General features: G+C 37.9%; 1 protein-coding gene across 1 annotated transcript in view; it reads right to left on the bottom strand.

Moving 5' to 3' along the window:
• Nucleotides 1–883: 883 nt before the first annotated feature.
• Nucleotides 884–22,800, bottom strand: part of CDH7 (cadherin 7) — a 111,449-nt gene continuing 89,532 nt past the window's right edge. The window contains exons 8-12 of the mRNA XM_045007063.1: nucleotides 17,989–18,125; nucleotides 16,842–16,963; nucleotides 14,459–14,576; nucleotides 11,229–11,480; nucleotides 884–3,665 (exon numbers count right to left, since the gene is read on the bottom strand). Coding sequence (XP_044862998.1) covers nucleotides 3,172–3,665; nucleotides 11,229–11,480; nucleotides 14,459–14,576; nucleotides 16,842–16,963; nucleotides 17,989–18,125 — 1,123 coding nt within the window. The 3' untranslated portion in view covers nucleotides 884–3,171. The remainder of the gene's footprint in view (nucleotides 3,666–11,228; nucleotides 11,481–14,458; nucleotides 14,577–16,841; nucleotides 16,964–17,988; nucleotides 18,126–22,800) is intronic.

The raw sequence follows: 22,800 nt of genomic DNA, 5'->3' as shown, positions 1-22,800 counted from the left end.
CATGTTCCGGATGCCCTAAACTTCCAACTGCTAGAAGCTGAGACTGGATATCAGGGGATGGGTCACTCGAAATTGCCCTCTTCTATTCATTCCCACATCAGCATTTGGCTTCTGTCACTGTCAGAAGACAATGAGCTAGATGGACCATTGGTCTGATCCATTTTAGCCATTCTTATGATCTTATATTTAGTCAGCCACTTAGTCTTTTATAAGGTGTTCAACATCAGACCCCATAAGAACAACAACAACAACCCCCCCTAAAATAAAGAATTTTAATCCAATGAAAAACTCTGAAACACCATCATTTGATACTCTGAAGAATCCTTTTAAAATTGCATTATATGTACTATAGTTACCTCTCTCATCAAATATTAGAGACTTTTTAAATGTAATAATTTTTATACCCAGGAGACAAATGTTTGTAGTGTAACAACAGAGTTTCAGGACCATCTTCAAATTGTGTAATGGAAAATGAATACATGCAAGAATTTTCAATGCATTAAATAAAGTGGAACAGATTTCTTCCAATAGCAAATGCAAGGCTATTGTAAGCTGACACATTTTTATGAGAAAGGGATATACTTTGTTTTTATAAATATAAAACAGGAAAAAAGCAAGACAGTTGTGCTGTTTACTTAAATAACACTGAAATCTCCTTTGAGTGATATGTGCTAAAATCAGCACTTTTGACTTCATAGTCCAAATGCATGAATTATTTTATCTTCTCACCAACAAGGAGATTATTATAAAATTGTTCTCCCATCACCTTGTTCATTTAACACCAACATAATGCCTTACTTTTATTGAATTGCATACGCTTCATACTTTTTTCACTTTCTTTTATTGAAAATCTTACATATGTGACTAAAAGTCATGGGTAATTATCTTTCAGTTCCATTACAAAATCAGTCATCTATCTATCTATATATATATATCTATATATATAGATTTAATACAACTATAAGCAAATCTACTGAATCATGAAGCAATGATTGTCTACACAAATGTTATCCAAATTAAATAACTGTGTTGCAGATGATCAAAATTACGTTTTTAATGAGGCTCAAGGCCACTTTCACATAGTTAATTGATAATGCTGGATTGCAAGAATTACAAAACCTTGAGGGTATTTTCCCCCACCCCCATGTGCAATCCATACATTAGAATTCCACTTTAAGGGTCCTCTTTTCAGAAAGAAGCACTTTCAGGGTGAACCTCATCCACTATGGAGTGACTACTTGCTTCATACTTAGGCCCTAACCCTTCAACACTTATGCATGCTTCTGAAGTCCTAGCGAAGTCAAGTCATTGGAATTTAACACATGAATAATGTTTGTAAGATCAGGGCCTTATTTAGGAACTCATCTACATATGTTTCAAAAAGAAAAAAAATGGAAAGAATATTAAAAGAAAACATTATTGTTACTTGAATATATGCCTTATTTTCTAATAATAAATCATGAAAGATGAAGTATAAATATTGTCAGAATTATAAAAAAAAAGTCTTATTCTAAGAAACCCTACTTCAAAATTGTACAATATTTTAACCTACTGCAATTGTCCTTCTATTTTGGCACTCCTGAATCAGTGTAGAAAGTATGTGTTGTGAAGTTAATTCCTCTGGGGAAAATACTTATGTGAGTCAGGATCAAAAGATGGATTCTGGAGTTTATAGCATTACATTGCTTAACATATGAAAGAAAATTTTAACAGTCTTTTACTGTGATTCATTAACAGCAAAAGAGAAGGGGAGAAAAAAGCATGGTCTTTAAAGTCTTCCAAGCGCATAGGACATGTGACCTTGAAAACTAAATCTCGCACTAAAGACACTCCCAACTACCTCTGAGGCTTCTTTCGAAAATGCAGTGTACAAATATTTTATTCAAATGCCTCAGACATGGTAATAGCTCAGAAGAATGACTGTGTGTCCTTGTAGCTGTGCTCCTTTCTGAGAGATGAATGGCGGGCTCGATTGCTTTACTGTAATTTCTCCATTTCCATGCTTCATTTCCTTCATGTATCTGAGACTGGAGAAAAATCAGCATGTTCTGACGAGTCTAATACCACGAGGCAATAAAATGGACCTGAATTTAGCAGAGACTGGAGCTCCAAAATAAATATAACTCTATATGACAAATTAAAAAAAAAGATAAATTCTCCTGTACAAATCAGAAGAGATAATAAAAAATAACAAATAGACAGCAACTCTTCGCATACCTACACAGGCATCACAAGACCGTTTTCAAATTTAAGAATCCATTTCCATGTTTTTTATTTTATCTGGATTGTAAATTAATTCAATAAGTTGATGACAAACATTGCAGGTTTTCTTAGCATGGTTTGCAATTATTTTTGTTTGTTTTGATAACCCTAGGTATTTACAGAGATTTCTGATTAAATAGCTCTTTTCATCGCCACCAATAAAAATATTCTGCTGGGTTTGGTTTTTTGTTTGTTTGTTTTTTTTGAGCAAGCAAGCTGCATGCAACACTGTAAATAAAATTTGCCAAAAGATTTTGTATCAGAAAAGTACAATATATATTGTAAGATTGTTTTGAATGGAAGATTGTGTTTGTTTGTTTCCTCTTCTACTTATCCCTTATTAGAGACTTTGCAATCAGGGCCGGCTCCAGGCACCAGCTTATCAAGCAGGTGCTTGGGACGGCAACTCCGGAGCGGGGCAGCACTTTCAGGTATTCGGCGGCAATTCGGCGGAGGGTCCCTCACTCCCGCTCAGAGCGAAGGACCTCCTGCTGAATCGCGACTTTTTTTTTTTTTTGGCTGCTTGGGGCGGCAAAACCCCTGGAGCCAGCCCTGTTAACAATCTAGACATGGCAGTACTGTGAAGGCATCTACAGGGTATCATTGGCTCATTGAAGTCACGGTGCACAACATACTCTTAGAAGTTAGTTGCCTCTGCAGGTATAGGAGGGTTGCTATCTATTTGGATATGGCTGAGCATCTCATTTTATCAAAAATGCCACCAAATGCTCAGGTTCTGTGTGGTCAGTGCAGTCCCTAGGACAAGTCTAATGAAAATATGCTTCACCAAGGCAAAAAAAAAAACCTAAAAGGTTAAAAATGGAGAAATATTTACAACTTGCCTTAGTCCAGATGTTGAGTTTTTGTTTTTGTTTTTCTTCAGTTCAGTTACATAGAAAGGCTCCAAGGCTATGAGTAGAAGCTGTCAGGTCCAGTTCCGTACATATCCGCAAGTCGTTTAAAACGAGGCCCCCAGTCACTGAGGTAATCATAATTCTGATCAGAGTTTGAACTGATGGAATCTAAAGAGCTGAGTGACTCAGCCACTGAGCCATTTCCCTCAAAGGCATATGTCTGCAAGGAATCATATGGCGGAGCACAGGGATCCACATCAGCCTCTTTTAGTCTCTCCCAGATAAATTCCCTAAAAATGACATTATCTGGGATACTTTTAAAAGTTGGTCGGCTCAAGAACTGAATCTCGGGAGTCACATCCCTTCTGGTCTTGGTGTCTCGGATGATGTTGAGGTTTCTCAAGGCAGCCATATCAAAAGCCTCCGTGTCTTCTTCTCCGCCGCCTTCATCATCATATCTGACTATATTTTCCCTGATATCTCTCTCCTCATCAAAAATTAGTGGCTCTTTTTTCCGCCGTCTCATGGTGACAATCAGCAAGACCAGCACTGGAACACAAAAGACCAAAGTTTTAGTGAAGCTGAAATTTGAATTTATCCTCCACTCAGTTCTTTCCCAGTAGTGGAACTATTCCTTAGTTTACACCATACAGATCCATGGAACACAATGTCCACATCATGCAGTTAGATTTCGAATCACTAGTAGGTTCTAAAATGGCTTTTAAACAAAGACCTTTTAGATATTACAGAATCTATTTCTATTTCCACAGTAATTCTGACTTAATGTCTTCATCTTTAATGCTATATCCCACACTATCTGCTAAACATAAATTTAAGAGCCAGTTGAGTCTGATTATTACCATCTTACAGCCACAAAATGAAAAAAGAGACCTTTTTCTGAACTCCTAATTGCCCAAGCGGTAAAACCACATTCATAAAGATACTGCATGGAGTTTAACAACTGTAGTTTGAGAATGGACTGAATTAAAGTATGCCACCATAGGTTCACTGATAAAATACCTGTTCCTTGATTGGGAAACTCTGAGTAGTTAAGTAATGTCTAATATAAGCCTGTTTTGAGTTCATGGATTAAAAGCATCTCTATATTAGACTGCACTTTGCTTTAATGTGCAAAATAATATTGTTGGTGCCTGTGAATTATGTCTAATGAGAATTGCAAAGGCAGCTTGTAAACACAACCCCTAAAGGTAATGGTTTAAAAAATTCTGATACTTCGGGTTTCTTTTTTTAAGCTTAAAAGCCAAGATTAATTTATAGAGACTTAGCCAAAGTACAAGGAGGAGATTCACTCCAGGCATATAATATACTTCCAATCATTTACAGTTTAAATATGTTTTTGGTAAACAAACAGGTACTATTCATAAACATAATTTGAAGGGACTAATGTGAATACTACATTCATGTTTGAGAGATGACAGACTGTTACTCATCCTCCTAAAAATGATTATTTTATTTTAACATTGAAGCATCTGAATAACTTTGATGGGATTAGTGGGAGCTATAATGCATACGTAAGGTTGTAAAAATCAGAAGACATTCAGTAGTAAAGCTGCTCTTCCACCCTATCTCATAGCATTGTGCCTTGGTGCTATTTTAAAACTCTCCTATGAATATATTTTTGTAAAAAAATACATGATCCAAGGTTATATTCTTTGCCCCACAACACTCACGTACTTCTGCTGGACGTTACACAGACTTCCTGAAGGGAAAAATTCCTGAAAGCTAATTTAAATCAGTTTTGGTTTAAAGGAACTCAGTTCTTCTTTGGGCTGATTCTTTGAATGCCATGCTTCTTCATGGACTGAACTTTTGTTTCAGAATTCAAAACACTGAATATAAGGTTTTATAATATAAACAGAAGCACAACCAGATATATAGCAATATTAGGGCATACCACAATAATAAGAGTAGTTGAACTGAGATATTACATAATGAAATATAAATTAGACACCATTAACCCAAAGACATATTATGGGCATTAAATACATAAATAACTACCTTGGGACACTCCCCAACTACGTGAACTGTCCCCAAGTATTCTCAGGTGTGACATCAATTCAGTACATAATGCAGGATTGTCATCCCCATGAGAACATCTTTTCAGGGAGGTATTTTCTACAAAGATGTCAATCTACACACAGGGCATAATTTAAGATGTGGGTCAGGTGGTAAAAATACCTAAGCAACTCAAAGCCTTTCAGACTTCTTTTCTGTTTAGAAGCACCACACCATCCTTCTTATGTAGCTTCTCCAGTCCAGTGTCAAACTGGCTTACAGCACAATCAGACTTCAAAGACAGGTTTTTGCAGTTCCTTCCTGGGCACATTGTGTGCCTTCTAAAAGTAAGACTGAAACAAGTTTTCTTCCTGAAGTTTTCTCTTTTTGACAAATATAGTAAGCAATACATTATTTTTCATGTAGTAGCTACAGGGCATGCATCTAATGATCCATCTATTAGCAGATGCTTTGTGATTGTGAATTATTGCTGCATCAGCCTATATTTTTTGCATGACATCTACTGGCACAAGAAAGACATACATTACTTTAAGGCGGCACTGGTTTGATGAACACTATTCTGAGCCACATTTACATCAGTTTGAAATATTAGGAGTTTGACCTTTAAAAGGGATTTGAGTCATTTCCAAACATTTTTGTGTTAGCAGAATATATGTTTTGTTGTAAATTACAGTATGGTGAACGTAATATGTACACTCCCTCTGTCCCTATACACATATATATATCTCCTTGACACAATGGTTATATTTCACTCATAACAGGTTTTCTTACTAAAAGTGATATTTTTAAATGAAAGACAAATTATGTCGCTATCAGTGATAAATTTGTGATTTAATTTAAGATCACTATAGACAGAACTAAGGGTTTTCTCCGTCTTTTAGTTCTTCTTTTATATTTTTTACCATGTCAGTGTGACAATTTTTATTGCCATGTAACAAGCATCTAATCACTTCCTTTACTCAAGTGTAAATGTGTTTTCACACTCCTGTCATGCTGAGCAGACTTCATTTTAAGATTTAAATACCTGCTAATAAGTGAAAAATATGAAACTTAGTAGATATGCCTGCCTAGAGGTACAATAAAAATCAAGATAAAATGAATGTTTTATGTAGTATGCCTTGTACATCCCACTCTTGCTTGAAGCCAAGAAAAATATGAAGTCTTTCAAAAGGTTAAACATTTTAGCATTTAGATGGCTTTAAAAGATTATTAATTTCTAACTACTCCAGCAGCTATTAACAATAATGTTTAACCTCTAAATGAACAAAGCCTTAGCTGCATTGCAGGGATTGTGGAGATTATTACAGGCCAAAAACCAAACATCTGTGGTACCTAAAGCAAGCACGTCTGATTTTAAATGTAGTCTATTTCCCATTATGGCCTATTTCCTTTCCCATGTTCATCACAGAACCAGTGATCAAGTGGTAAAGTGTGCCTGACTGAATGACTAGAAAAGCTAATTTTATAGATTGCACAGTGGAAATAAAAGTATAGTACAAGCATTAGGTATAGATATTGACACTAAACTACCACAAAGACAATAACATCACTGGTTGTTATATTTAATAAGCAAAGCAGCTAATACCAATTGTTACAAACAACTAATCCATGAATAACCAGAACTGGTACTACACTTGGATTTTGTACCAATTCAACTAGCTTGGTAGAAAAAGCAATTGAGTTAAATCATTACAATGCCCTTATGTGGATGCAGTTATACAGATATAAATATATTTATATCAGCACAGCTTGTTTGGATACATTTTGTTAAAATCAGCTATGCTGATAATTGATACCTTTCTGTCACTGCAACCATAGTAAGGGTTGTAACCATTTACCTTAATCTGTTTCTGAACAAATAGAGTTCAGTCAGTGCAAAAACTGTGTGTAGACCAGTCCGAAGTATATTCCTTTGTAAGTCAGTGCCTCTCAAAGCCATTGTGAAATGTGTGTAAATTTGAAGTTCTCACTTACCTTAGTAGGCTGTCACCCAGCATGTCTCCCTGTCTCTGTTTTTGTTCTAGGCTTTCATTTTGTGCTCAAGGCAATTGCTGTATCATTGTAAAGATGTAATAATAGCCAACAGACAACCCAGAAGAGAGGACCACAAACAGGGCTATAAAGAACGGCATGCAGCTAATACCCACTGCCATACAATAGTCCCTTAAGCATGTTCTCTAATATAGCAATAAACTACATCAGGCTTTGAATTAGTTGAAATGGTTCATGCCTTGGATGTGTTATGAATCCTGAAGCTAAAGCTGGGTATTTTCAACCATCTAAGAAATGCCACAGTAGCGTTCTAATTCATATACTCCTATGGCTAGTGCAATCAGATAGCTCTTGTGGTTAAAGTAGATTGGGACTAGGAGATCTGTTCCCAGATCTGCACAAGTTTTCTGGGTGACCTTGAGTAAATCAACCTGGCTTAAATTTTCAAAAGTGACTGGTAATGTTGTATGACCAATTTGAGAGGTCTTAGCAGGGGATGATTTTCAGAGAGCAGGTTCTTAGCACCATCTGAAAATCAGCCCCCCTTCAAGGTATCTCAGGTTGGGTATCCCAATATTGACTCACCCCAAAACACCATTTACTTAAAAAAATATAGGCCATAATCTCTTTATGAGTCAGTTTCACATCCTGTGTCCATCTTATCTATTTAGAATGTAAGCTCTTTAGGACAGGGACTGTTTCTTACTATGTATTTGTACCAAAATTGCACAAAGAGTCGCATATCTCATTAGGACTCATGCATGGTACAATAATATTAACAATTAATAAACAATTTGTATCTAATTTTATTTTAATTTTTGTCAAGTATCAGAGGGGTAGCCGTGTTAGTCTGGTTCTGTAGAAGCAGCAAAGAATCCTGTGGCACCTTATAGACTAACAGAAGTTTTGCAGCATGAGCTTTCGTGGGTGAATACCCACTTCTTCGGATGCAAGCAGCTTTCGTGGGTGAATACCCACTGCTTGCATCCGAAGAAGTGGGTATTCACCCACGAAAGCTCATGCTGCAAAACTGTTAGTCTATAAGGTGCCACAGGATTCTTTGCTGATTTTAATTTTTAAATCTACTTTTGGAAGTTTAATCATATTATTATATAATATAGCATATAGCAGTGTATATAATGAGGTGCAAAGACCTTTTTTTTAGTATGGGATAGGAAAGTGGGTGCTGACAGTGGGTTACCATTTCAAGTATAGAAGCTAAAAGTAGGGAAAGCACATTATTAACCAGACTCTGATTCTACCGCACTGCTGTTTCAATGTAATGGAAATTCCTGAGCTCTGGAAATAAGTTATGTGTAGCTTTACGTGCAAACATTTCTTTTTGTGAACTTTTACATATACATATAATAAAATTGTAGTTACACACTATGTTAAATGCTTATTATAAAACAATTATTATTGCATCTGTGAGATGTTAACTGAAAAATAAATTACACTGAATGAAATTACCATATAATTATCAAAGGAGTTAAATATTTCCTCTCTTATATCTTAAAAGCATTATGTACAGTATAAAGTGAATGACACCCAGCATGGCACTTTTCATACGCTCTTTGTAGCATAAATTACAGCCATGTTTTTGTTGAAAACAACAGCTCTGCTGCAGAGTTGATACTGTGCAGCTTTTCTAAGACTATTAGAACTTTCTTGTGGAACACAGTTTAGAAATCAATCTTCATTAGTCAAACTAGGGGGAGAAAAGCTCACCACTTTGGCCCCTCCACTTTGAGGCTCTAACTCTGACATTCACACAGGACTACATCTTCAAAGCCAGTTGTTTAACAGGTACCTGCAGCTTTGCATGTAAGCAACCAAATGTGACTTTGTAGGCAGAAAGTGGTAACGGGCTCAGCTATGCAAATGTCCATTTGGACAAGCAAAAGTGAACTTTTTGGGGATATTCAGATGGCCAGTTCTGAAACCCCACAAAATGCAGTTAATGCCAATTCTTTTGACACCTAACATCAACAGCCAGGCAGCAAGCAGCCATGTCCTTCATATGCCGCAGAACAAATTATTTAGATAATATGTTCTGAGATTCTCTCCTCTTCTCTTTGTCAGTGCTTGTGAACAGTCTCCAAGGGATGAGAAGGAGCACTGTGGTGCCATAAGTTATCTGCTGCATTCCAACCCCGTTGCACTGAAGAGAATAAACAAGTTACTACCTGGCAACTTAACAACTAACAAGTTGGGTCTCTGTTGAATGATTTCCCTGAGAAACACTGTCTCCTGTTTAAGAAACACACACATACACACACACACAACAATCCTGTACACCATGGAATATTTTTTACAGGTCTTTGAAAATAACCATCTCATTTATTTATATGCCAGAAATGATGGTATGTCAGTGTTGGGTGAAATGGCTTTCTATGAGTACAGAAATTGTATTTCTGTAAAGTACTTTGGGACAGATCCCAAGTTGTGCAAACTTGTATTACGCTGTCAACTTCAACCAAGCAATGCCAATTTATACCAGATAAGGATCTGGCCCTTAGTCACTGATCTAAGTGTGCAAATATGGGAGAGCATGTGTTCAGGAACTTTCTTTAGTCGTGCTAATGATCAGGGCAGTAATAATTTTTTCCATGTGGCTCGATTCCATTTTTAACCTTATTAACCTTACATACTGTTCTTAAGTATTGACCAAGCAATTTAAGTACAGCAAAATAAGTAAAAAAAAAATTTGAAAAGCTCCCTGCTTTGTCTGTCACAGGTTTAAAACACTAGAAACAAGAAACACTGCAACCTGTGTACAACCACTGTGTAAATTGACTGGGTTCTCCATACTGTTGTTGTTTTATTGTTCCGTTAACAGTGATCCAGGCAGTCTCTGCCTGTTAGTTTTGAGCCTGTATGGGCAGTCCAGAGTACCAGAAGATATGATGCCTCAGGCAGGTACAAGGCATTCTTTGGGGAGGTGTGGCCTGCTCTCCACCAATGCATCGAATTCACTATGCAGGCTCCTACAGGGAAGGAGAGGCAATGGACTTCACTTAGAGACTTCAAAGTAGCCAATACCAGGAATGGCACTGGATCCAATTGTTGTACACACAGTGGAGGAAACTACAGTAAAAGCCTCTTGATTGGAACCACCTAAACTGATTCTGTATTTTAGCTACCTCTGCGGCTATGATACCAAACTGTGGACATTACAATCTCCCTACACCTTTTGGGATGAAACGCTCACCAAGAATACTCATATAAACCTTGATCCAGCAAAGTACTTAAGTATGACCTCAGCTGGGGCCTCAAGAACACTGGGACTGCACCAAAATCTTGCACTGGGTGTGAAAAGATTAGGGAAGCTCCTTAGTTCCCCTTTCTATTCCACAATCTTGAGTTTTTAACACTGTCACTGCCTAGTCAATTTGACTTCAGTCTCCACAGGGAAGTGAGAAATCCTGATACAACTAAGCTTCTAGTGTGATTTCACAATTTCAAAATCAGTTTTTCTCCCTCTTATCTAGTTTCAGTTTTGCCACGGAATGTAAAATGCAACTGTACTAACAGCTGCAGGTATAACAAAAGGACAGTGTGCAAATGCTAATCAATTAAATATGCTAATTCTCATCAAGAAATTAACTTGTGGCATTTGCTATATGTCTTTTGCTCTTTGCAAAACAATAAATATTATAAATGAATATCTTTACAAGAAACAAACTATTGCTTATAAATATGCATATTATATATTCAGTAAGTAATGTGAATGATACCAGCTATATTATGTTCAACAAGAGAGAGACTTCCATAAATCCATTTTTTCACCTGCAATGTCTATCTATAACTATTGTATTAGATGCAACTGATATTATTCCTTCTACCTGTACTTTCTGGCAGATTACCTTTGACATTATTTACCCAAATTTGAATAGCCAAACTAAATGGCTTTATGTGGCTCATGTTATAAAATGCCTCTGTTGCTGGATTATTAGCTTTTCTTGCCTAAAGAAAACTGAGGATATAAACAATAAACGAGGTGTGCGTGTGTGTGTGTGGGGGGGGTTGTTTGTTGTTACTACTGTACTTTGTGTGTAAATGAACAAAACGCCAAGGACATACCTAATAATGTCAGTACACAAGCAAGTATTGCTATAAGTGCGCCAGTGCTAAGTCCTGCAGGCAAGATGTATGCTTCTGCATTGCATGTTTGGGCTATGCCGTCGGCATCACAGTCACACACTCTGATAGTGAGGGTATTGGTGCTACTAAGTGAAGGCGAGCCACTGTCCACAATGAATATTGGCAAGTAGAAAACAGACTGTTCCTGCCTCCGGAATCCATTTCTCCTGGTTAGCACAGATGCGGTGTTGTCTAGAGGAAGAAAAAGACAAGTGTAAGAAACTCAGAATTTCTAGAGGAATAGTCCACAGGTAAAAATGCATTTTTTTTCTGTCTGATGGACTTTAAGTTTTATATTATGTTATTAACTTCTATTTCCTGGTCATCCACCATAAGGAGCTGCAGTGATATGATCTGCTTGAGGTTCTAGTTCTAGTTCTAGCTCATGCAAAAACCATTAAGGCCTATATTTACCAGTAAGGCTTATGCTGGAATTGTGGAGGCCTATAAACTTTAGTCACACTTGCAGTGCCACATTCACGAAGCAAAATCCCAGAAGGGCTGGGGCACTGTAAATGAGATAAAAAAGTTTGTGCTTCACTTGTTACTTTATGTAGCTATACGGTGTATCAATACACATTTCACTTCTAATTTTACAGGCTCTGTTTCCCCACCCTAAATGTGCATTGATATTAATGGAAGTTAGATTCACACAGGAAGAGGAGCCGAGGAGAATAAGCATCTGAAATCCACATTATCACAGCTTGGGTCACTGTGTATGACTACCACAAAAAAAAACCCACAAAAAACAAACAAAAAAACAAAAAACAAACAAACAAAAAACCCATGGCAACCACACACACACACACATATTTGTGTGTGCAAATGCACAATTAGGTAATAGCACATCTAATTATTTGTCTGCATGCACAAAGACCCATTAGTGTACACAAATAATGCAAGAATCTGCACGTATAATGGGAGTCTGCACTTTTTTCAGGCTTATCCAGTGTACAGGAGTTTAAAACTGATCTAGAAATGACAATTAGTTTATATATTCAAGGTCACAAGTGAGCTCCTCAAAATGGTGCACCTAGTGGCTTAAAGACATATGCAATGGAACCAATCACTTCAAAATCCATAATCACATCTCAGGTATCTATCATTAGAAAATAAAAAGCTATATAGCCTCTAGTGACAATAAAATAGTAGAATAGCTGAGATTTAATTATCAGCTCACAAGCACTCAAAGATAGGTTTTTAAAACTTAATTAAGCTGCTCAAATAGATATGGCGGTCACAACTGATCTGTAATGTTTAGTACTACGTTTTAAAAGATATAAATAATAATTTTTCCTCCTGAATAAAGACAGTGAGAAATGACTATTTGCTGACGGTTCCTGACTGCTCTCAACAAATGAATGGATAATAAAGAATCAAACCTGTATATTTGGCAGGTATTTAAATTTTAAAATATTTTTATTAAACATGTTTTAAAATATATTAAAACAATTGAATAGTGTATTAGTGACTTGTTTTGTGACTTTTTCTTTTTCTTCCCCATTTTAAAGTTTCAGTAGTTCAGAATAACACATAATTAATTTACTTTTCCTAATAAACAGCAAAATGAGCACTTTGTGATCAGTAAATACTTGTACCCATGCTTAACTGTTCCACTGAATTCAACAAGGCCACCAACATACTTAAACTTAAGCATATGCTTAAGTGCTTTGCTGAATTGGAGCTTAAAGGCCCAGATGTTCCAAGAGTGATGCACAAAAGTGTGTGTGTTTGTGCAAATCCTGACATCCAGGGATTATTGTCCCTCTGTGGTACATATGAAAAAGTACATATACACTTTTGCACACACCCATTAGAAAATATGAGCAATTATTTCTGAGCACACAAGTCTGGTAAGTACAAAGTTAGATAATCAAAAAGGGACAACTTCTGCCCTTATTTACACCTCTGTTGACTTTATTGCTGTGGCATGGGGTGTATTGATCTGAATTGTATGTTCTCTGGGGAAGAGAGTGTATTTTTACAATATTATGGTACTTAATATGGACACAATGTGTCCCAGAATCCTGCTTAGAATCTCAGAGGGGTAATGTATTCTAAGTAATAATATTAATAATAATAATAAATGCATTCGAGTCTTTAGGTCATGATCTAGAAAATCACTTCAGCATATGCTTACTTGACTTCACTATTATTGTTAATATAAGTAAAGTTAAGCACATTGGAGAAACAAACTGTGGACAGCTGAATAAGGTTCTTTATCAACAGACTGATTTTTTTGTATTGTGGTCCAGGAAAGACACTTCATTTCATTTTATATTTAGTTTGTATTCTTATTTTTATTCGGGATAAAAGGTGAATCAAAGTGTGGATACAGTTTGAAAAATAGTCCATAAAAATAGTGCCTTTTCACTCAACATATGTTTAATCATTTATTTTATTATCAAGAGCAAGTTTTTTACTCCATTTCACATTGCAGAGCAAATAGAGCAGTGCAGCAGTGAGATGGGGGTCTATTTTATTCTATTTGCTTCAACCATTAGCTAAGCAGACTGACAATGTCCAGCTGCCATACATATACAGCAACTAATGAGAACGCCAATTAAGAGTGTGTTCTCATCTATTTTCAGTGGAAATGTGATGCCAATGATGGTCCTTTGTGTAGATCTTCGGGGAAATACAGTCCTAGACAGTATGTGTAAATATTGTAGGTAGCCTAAAAATTGAGCAGTCAGCCTTCTCCTCTAAAAACATCATCCAGTTGCTGAAAAGGTGGAGTTTTTTTTTTCCAAAGGAATTCTCATTTTGCCATGTCTTTGGGGCTCATTTCTTTATGCCCTGAGTTATATTAATAAAACATGAGGACCAGGACATTTTTCAGTCACTGCTCCCAAAGTAAAATCTAATTTGGATAAAGACCTATAATACAGAAAAAAAAGTGAAAAAAGGCACTTGGAAAAAAAAAAAGATTTGAAGCCCCGCTGTTTAGCTCAAGGCTCAAAATGATTTAAATAACAGTTTCTTCCTCTTGACAGATAATCTCTAGATAAAAGTTACTTTGCTGGGCTGATTGCTCTTAATTAATGTCCTCACTGGCAGGGAAGTTCACCTAAATGATAATCACCATGTGTCTGAAAAAAGGGTGGTGGTCACCTAAGGCACCTAAGTCAGTGCTCACCTACGGCACCCAACCACATTTATATTTTTACCTTTGTTGTCTTGCAGAGTAAAGTTGTGGTTATTTGCTGCTTCTGCTGTCAAACTGAAGTAGAACTGGTGACCACTGGGTGGGTCATCTTTATCAACAGCACTGATTTTCTGGATTACCTGAAACGAGAGAGTTAGTTTGAAGTTGTATTGGGTTTTATATTTTATATAATACAAAGAAGTAATACACGCATGCCTTATACATACAGTGCTCATGGTCAAGTGATAAATTGCATTTGTCATGCACCTTCAGCCACCTGACTTGCATTCTGCCCCCTAACACCTTGTTCTAACATTTCAACCTCGTAAGCAATTTTAGACGCCATTAACTTTCGTCTCCCATCTCCCTACTGAAAACGGTGCAAGATAAATACTTTTCCTTTCCTTCCTCTACCCCAAACTGCACTGGCCCGAGGCATTATGTGGCCAATATTCATCCAGTGACAGGTTAAAATCTACTACATAACCACTCATTAAGGCTAGGAATAAAAGTTTTATAGTGTTGGAAAGGGGACACCTTATGTGTGAAAATAACAGTGGATATAATCTAGCACTAGAGAAAGAGACACAAGCCTCTCACAGTTATTTGTGCGTGCAATTAATGTCACATTGTGTCTGCAAACCACAGGTGTAAAAGTAAAGGCCAGATTTTAGAGTTAATTAAGGATGAATAAAACAGAATTGGGTATTCACTTAATCAACATATTCTGAAACATGACAAACCATACAAAATATAACAGACTAGACCAGGGATCGGCAACCTTTGGCACGTGGCCCGCCAGGATAAGCACTCTGGTGGGCCGGGCTGGTTTGTTTACCTGCTGCGTCTGCAGGTTCGGCCGATCGCGGCTCGCACTGGCCGTGATTCGCCATTCCAGGCCAATGGGGGCAGCGGGAAATGGCAGTCAGCACATCCCTCGGCCCGCGCTGCTTCCTGCATCCCCCATTGGCCTGGTGCGGTGAACCCCGGCCAGTGGGAGCCGTGATCGGCTGAACCTGCGGATGCGGCAGGTAAACAAACCGGCCTAGCCCAGCAGGGTACTTACCCTGGCGAGCCATGTGCCAAAGGTTGCCAATCCCTGGATTAGACCACTGGTGGGCAACCTGCAGCCCATCAGGGTAATCTGATTGTGGGCCGTGAGACATTTTGCTGATGTTGACTGTCTGCAGGCCCGGTCCATGGCAGCTCCCAGTGGCCGTGGTTCACTGTTCCCAGCCAATGGGAGCTGCAGGAAGTGGCAGGCCACAGGGAAATGCTGGCCACCATTTCCTGCAGTGCCTATTGGCTGAGAACAGTGAACCATGGCCACTAGGAGCTGCAGGGGGGCGTGCCTGTGGATGGTCAATGTCAGCAAAATGTCTCACGGCCTGCGATCAGATTATCTTGATAGGTCGCATGCGGCCCGCGGGCCACAGGTTGCCCACCACTGGACTAGATTCATGTCTTTGATGTTTATAATTTGTGAGTATGTGGTCATGAGTATCTGGTCTAATTGTTTAGAGACAGGAACAGTGTGGGCAGATAGTCATATGTAATTTGGTCAGTCCATCTTAATTCTCATGGCTTACAAGACCCACGCCGGTTCAGTTCTAGGTTTCTTTTGAGCAAATGCAGCTAATCATGCTAATTTCTGTTGTAATTTTAAATTTTGTTGTAATTTTGAAAAATGGACAGAACAGTGATGTCTTTCATGAAAGAGGTGGAAGGCTGAGACTCTGGGAGATAGCACAGAGTGGAAATACTCCATGCAGAATAAAACTGCCTCCAGTTTTCTAGGGGGTAAGAGGTTGGAGCAATGTGAATGGATCTCTTTGGGTCTGATTTTCAGAGGTACTTAGAACGAACAATTCCAGCTGAAGTCAATGTGTGCAAGGGGTGCTCAGAACCTCTGAAAGTCAGGCCTTCTGAGGGCAACCTTGTGCAAGTTCTAATACAAGAGAACTGTCACAGGGGATATTGTGGCCCTGAGACCCCTTTTTCCTAACTCAGCCAAACTTGTGCCACCCACATTTAAGTTTTAGGAGTGCTAGAGGATATAGGACTCAGTCATGTGAAGTGCTGAGCACTTTTACTTCGTAGTGGGAATTAAGGGTGCTCATCCTTGCACAGAATCAAGCTCGCATAGCATCATTTTGCTATGCAAGGACATCTGGAGTTTTACACGGCTTGTGCACATCTAATTTTTATTTCTGCCGCTCTTTCACCGTAGCCAGTCTGGTGGAGTTTTTAGACTTTGTTTAATATTTGTTTATGCTGCGCAGCCATTCCAAAGTGTCACTTGTATTGCAATAAGCTGACTGTCTTTTATCTTAAAGCTGGCATCATTTCAAAAGAAATTACTGTCTAACCAATGTGAATAAACATCTGGAAGCATTGATCTGCACCTGGCCAGGCTGAGCATTTTCACAGACAGTGGTCTCATACTCCATGGCAAACTCGGGGGCATTGTCATTGATGTCAAGGATAGTGATGGCCACATATCCTCTCCCAATCTGTGCTGGGTTCTCTGTGGAAAACAAACAAAGACATAAACAAACACATAAACAGAGACCCTTTACAAAAAATTTTTTTGATCAGTATGCCTTTCATTTGCATTTTTTCTTGTGCACAAACCTGTCAAAATGAATTAAAATACCCCCTAGAAATATAATGAAAAATAAACTCTAGGGTAGAAATCCTGTTCTTTTTTCAGACAGTGGGAGTTTTGCCATTTACTTCAGTGGAACCGTATTTCACCATAGGGGTCAAATTCTAATTCCAGTGTATAAACCTCAGGAGCAAAAAGTCCCTGGGGTGATGGGAATAAGGTGACATAAAAACCCTGCCATCTCCTGTGGGCTCACAGCCAGTCAGCATAGTACCATTCACCTAGGATGGGGCATGATTTGAATGGATATGAGATGCATTTATTCAGTTATTTCCCCTCAGTAATTTAGGGGAGCCCATGACAGAATTTATGGCTTCCCTGTAACTGTGGGAAGCATAAGAGAAGTACCATCTACCCACCCAAGTCAATCTCCTTGCAATTCCATTACTATTAAGAGTGAATCTAGTTCTAGGAATCTAGCACCTTTACTTGCAGACATGGTGTAATTCATCTCAAATCTGAATTACATCCCCAAATTGAAGCAATCATGGATTTTAGCAATCATGGATTTTAGCAATACGGACCTATACTTTCTACTGGAGTACAGGACAATTGCTAATCTGTGGTGAAAGGGTATTGCACAGTAAACTGATAATCACAGAGTTGAGAGGACATGTGTCTTAATGAATAAAACACCTGTCTGCAGTGAGACAAGTCTAAATGACTGCATAAGGTGTGAAGCAGAGCAGGTGTTAGGTCTTTATCTATCTATCTATCTATCTATCTATCTATCTATCTATCTATCTATCCCTTATTCACATTATCTATAATAAGATCTAAGGTCTAAATTTTCATATTTTTATTCAATGCCATCAAGCAATTATTATAATTCAACCTGAAGCTTTTGTTCCTTCTATGTATTAAACTTTTAAATTGTAACTTACGACTCTCCATAGCCAAGACAGTGATGTTATGAACAGCATTAGTTTCTCTATCCAAAGACTTGGCAGTTGTAATGACTCCAGTGTTGGCATCAATATTGAAATATCTCTCCAGGTCTGTGTTTCGGTCGATTGAGTACCTAGGTGAAAGATTAAAGAAAACTTTTGATTTATGTTCAACTATAGTTTGTTAAAATGTTTCACTAATTTCTCACTAGATAGAAAGAGCACTCATTGTTTCCCCCTTTTTGGATGCTTTTTGTCCAATATTGCTCAGGTTTCCTGGAAGAAACAAAGCTGTATATGCAGCCTCTCAATGCTACAAAGTGAACTGTGCTGAGAGATGCTGGCTCCGTTCCCATACACAATGCCTTCTTAAGTGAGGTTACAGGTATTGCCTTCTCTTTTCTTACTTTCCTCCTTAAGGTAGCCATTCATTTATTCATGCAATAGCATAATCCTGAACCCAACCTAATGTGAATCACAATTGGAAGCTTGCCACAGGGCTGTATCAAATTCATGCAGCTCCCAGCAGAGCTGGCACTGAGAGGAACAGAACTTCTGTCAGTAGTGGAAGAGCTCCTGTCTTCTCTGTGCTACAAGGCTGGGGAAAAAATGTGTGGAGGAGTTCAGGGGATTACATGTTTGACTGCCAGCTCCTGGTGTTTTATTGTCATTAGACAAACACATTGAGTTTCTTGGCTTAACATATTGTTTGCTAGGAAGGGGGAGACAGCTCAGCAACAAATAGAAAACAACACAGAGGAAAGGGAGAACCTGTCCACTGTTTACTTTTTCTGTGTGAAAATGGGAGATGGGATTATGCAGTTTTAGGTTTGCTAACAATGACGCCTTGACTACAATTTTTATTTACTACTCAGTGTGAGTTAAAGAACCATCATCTGGTCAAATGTTAACATTACTGTCATGGCAATGCAACTACTTCACTTTTGGTATAATGTGGAAGGTCAAATTACAGTAGCTATCTCAAAGAGATCACTTCCCAGATATAATGACTATATCACATTATGGATTTGTATTATATTGTACTATGCCAGTTAGTTCTGTGCTGTACTACATTGCTTTCATTTGTCCCTTTAGACTGCAAGTTATCTGGAACAGATACTTGTTATACACTTGGTGTTGCTTTACTGTATAATATTATGTACTGAGGGTGCTACGTCAACAGAAGCACTAATGGAAACTTTTTGGCTTTCATCATTTAGAACTTCCCCTCTCTCATCAGCAAACACTCCTTTTTATTTTATTGTATTTCCTGTCTTTTCTATTTCAATTTTTCCTTTTCTCCATGCCAGAGCTGCTGTGTATTTGGTCAGCAGTGCTCATCAACTGTTTCATAGCTGGCATGTTATCCCTAGAGAGTATGCTGTACCTGTCACTTTTGCAATGCAGTCAGTCTTCCCCAGTAGCAGGGATTCAGTCCCTTGCTAAACCCCAGGTTTTCCAGTTATTAAAACTATCACTGAGCAATCTGATGAGCCAAAGATTTACTGTTTTTAAAACAATGGGTTACATAAATTGCAACACATATGTGTAGAACAAGAAGAAAAATGAATGTTCTTTAAACATTCTGAAAAAGAGATTTCCCCTAACACTTACTTACAAGTACTGCATCCATACTCAAATTCCAAAAATCTATTTCAATGTGATTTAATCTTTTAATTCCTTACTATCGGTTGTATTTGAAAATTAGTTAGGCAGGTCCTTTGTCAAAAATATTTTAAACCTCAATAACCCCTGCTTTTCTTACCACATCCTCTATTTTTCTTAGATGTCAAGGTTTAGAAGTGTCTACTCTTATAATCACACTATCCCACCCAAAATTTCAAGACATGTATGTTTCCAGGCAATTCAGTTCTTTAGTCAAGATCAATTTTCCTTCTTGGAACACATATTGTTGAAATAATCATCTAGACTTCCTAAATGGCTGTTTTATGCTCTTCCAATTCTGGTGAGTCTGATCCTTGATGTAAATTATAGCAGACTCGGGACAGCTCTAATTTATATCTGTGGTTTCTCAAGGCGTGATTTCGGCACCCAGGGTTTACAATGTCATTCACACACCCTGGCTATTTCCGTATTGTTTTCTCCAATCACACCCCCCTCTGTGGAGCTGAGCTAATACCTGATTTTTTGATTCACTTGTAATTCTGAAAAACTGGGGGGGGGGAAATGTTTCGGGAAAAATTTTCAGAAAATTGAAATATCAAATAATAAAATTTCATTTCCAATATTTAAACATTTTTATTTCATTAATAAAATTAAAGGACATTTCAAGAGGAAAACTCATTTTGAATCAAAAAATAAAAAAAAGTTTTGTAAATGTTGAAACAAAATGTTTCAAAGAAAGGGTGGTGGGTTTTTTTTTTTTACACAAACAATCTGGTGAAACTGAAATGAATAAAGAACAAGAGTACTTGTGGCACCTTAGAGACTAACAAATTTATTTGAGCATAAGCTGTCGTGGATGCATGCAGTGGATAATACTGTATTTTCCACTGCATGCATCCGATGAAGTGGGCTGTAGCCCACGACAGCTTATGCTCAAATAAATTTGTTAGTCTCGAAGTACCACAAGTACTCCTGTTCTTTTTGAGGATACAGACTAACACGGCTGCTACTCTGAAAACTGAAATGAATAAGTGAACCATTCTGATGTCGCTGAATCTGCTTTTTTTGCAGAAAAAAGTTTTATCTAAAAATTTTGGCCTGCTCTACCCTTGAGTCCTACACAACCTTGAGATGCCTGGGGAGATCATCAAGATGCCAATTAAGCTAGTTTTATGGTTGCTTTGTGCTGCTGGAGTGGTGCAAATTGACAAAAGTAAGATCAAGAATTTGACCGTCACCTTTTTACATGAAAAAAAGAGTACAGTGAGGATGGATTGTATATAGATGGAAGTTGGAACTAACACTAACCCTTGCAGTTCTGCTAAAACCAAATTTTATAAACCAGATGCTAACAACACTGCTAGAAAACACTGCCATGGCAGAGAGAGCTTAGTGAAGATAAATGTCAGAAGTAAATCCATGCCAACTCATCCATCTAGTACTTGTTTGTACATGTATTTTGAATCTGTTGCTAATCTATATTGAGACAGAGAGAACACATATGTCACCTCTTCAAGTGAGATACATGCTTTATTTGTACATGAGGGTTGCTGCATTGTAAATTACAGAGCCACAAGACAGTGACAAAATCACCTTTAATAAGTGTAAATAAAATTAGATAACAGAAAAGGTGAAATAATTAATTAGCACCATATAAGGTTTTCACTGTGTATGCCAAATGAATAATATTAACAATAATAACACTTAGCAGCAACTTTCTCTTAAATAAATTGCCCTATTTTCCACGGACCTTGAATAGGTTAGAATTTCTGTGGGACAGAAATATTACATAAAACTGTTATTTATACTGTCTGTATGCTGTGGATATCATTCTGACATCTAGTATTAACACCTATACAGTACTTAGAAAAAGAATTACAGTGATCTGGCTGTGTTTTAACTTATGTGATCATTTTCTGTCACTGTCCCTCTCTCCCCACACAACCATAAACATAAAATTCACTCTTTTTATATGCGGCTCCTTGTCATATGTTCATAATACTTGGATCCCAAGCATGATATTATGGAGGAATGGCAGATTCTCCACCTAACCATGCAAGGGAATACCTGAAATAGATTTTTCATTCCCTCCTTCGTAGGAGGGAAATGTGATCACATCTTTCCCTGTGGTGATGGCAGATATTTGACCTCAATGGGACCAGTAAAAGGCACACAGCCAACGTATCTGAGCCATCCTCTCTATCCTGTTTAGAACACCATTATACTTATTGTAACCCCCTGCTGAGTCTTCATCGCCTACATGCAACCAAATATGTTTCTTGACTCTGTCCATTTCTATGATATATGGACAATTCATACTGTGGTGATGATATGGGGAAATAGTTAAAATTGTTTGTGGAACCTCAGTTCCAAGTTTCTAAACTACAATATTAAAATGTTTTTGTTTTTACTGTTATTCATATATACCGGTATTACTATAAGGCTTAGTTATAAGGTTCTTTTCACTTAAAGGCTGCGAGTAGGAATTTCAGAAGCACCTAAGGCTGAAAATCAATAGGATTTGTGCGCCTAAGGAGACCAAAGCCCCGAGGTAAGTGGGGAAGTGGGATATCGGGAGAAAGCACAAGTAGGTGAGTGCAAGAGGGGAGGGCTCCTGCCCCATACTGGGACACCAGGACGATCAGAGAGTTATCTTACATGCCTATACACAAATGCAAGAAGCCTGGGGAACAAGCAGGGAGAACTAGAAGTCCTGGCACAGTCAAGGAATAATGATGTAATTGGAATAACAGAGACTTGGAGGGATAACTCACATGATTGGAGTACTGTCATGGATGGATATAAACTGTTCAGGAAGGATAGGCAGGACAGAAAAGGTGGGGGAGTTGCGTTGTATGTAAGAGAGCAGTATGACTGCTCAGAGCTCCAGTATGAAACTGCAGAAAAACCTGAGAGTCTCTAGATTAAATTAAGAAGTATGAACAACAAGGGTAATGTCGTGGTGCGAGTCTGCTACAGACCACCAGACCAGGGGGATGAGGTGGACGAGGCTTTCTTCCAGCAACTAACAGAAGTTGCTAGATCACTGGCCCTGGTTCTCATGGGTGACTTTAATCACTCCGATATCTGCTGGGAAAGCAATACAGCAGTGCACAGACAATCCAGGAAGTTTCTGGAAAGTGTAGGGGACAATTTCCTGGTGCAAGTGCTGGAGGAACCAAC

Source organism: Mauremys mutica, chromosome 2, assembly GCF_020497125.1.
Source record: "Mauremys mutica isolate MM-2020 ecotype Southern chromosome 2, ASM2049712v1, whole genome shotgun sequence".
Taxonomy (NCBI): domain Eukaryota; kingdom Metazoa; phylum Chordata; order Testudines; family Geoemydidae; genus Mauremys; species Mauremys mutica.
Note: the sequence above shows the minus strand (reverse complement) of the source record. Positions and strands in the feature narration are given on the sequence as shown.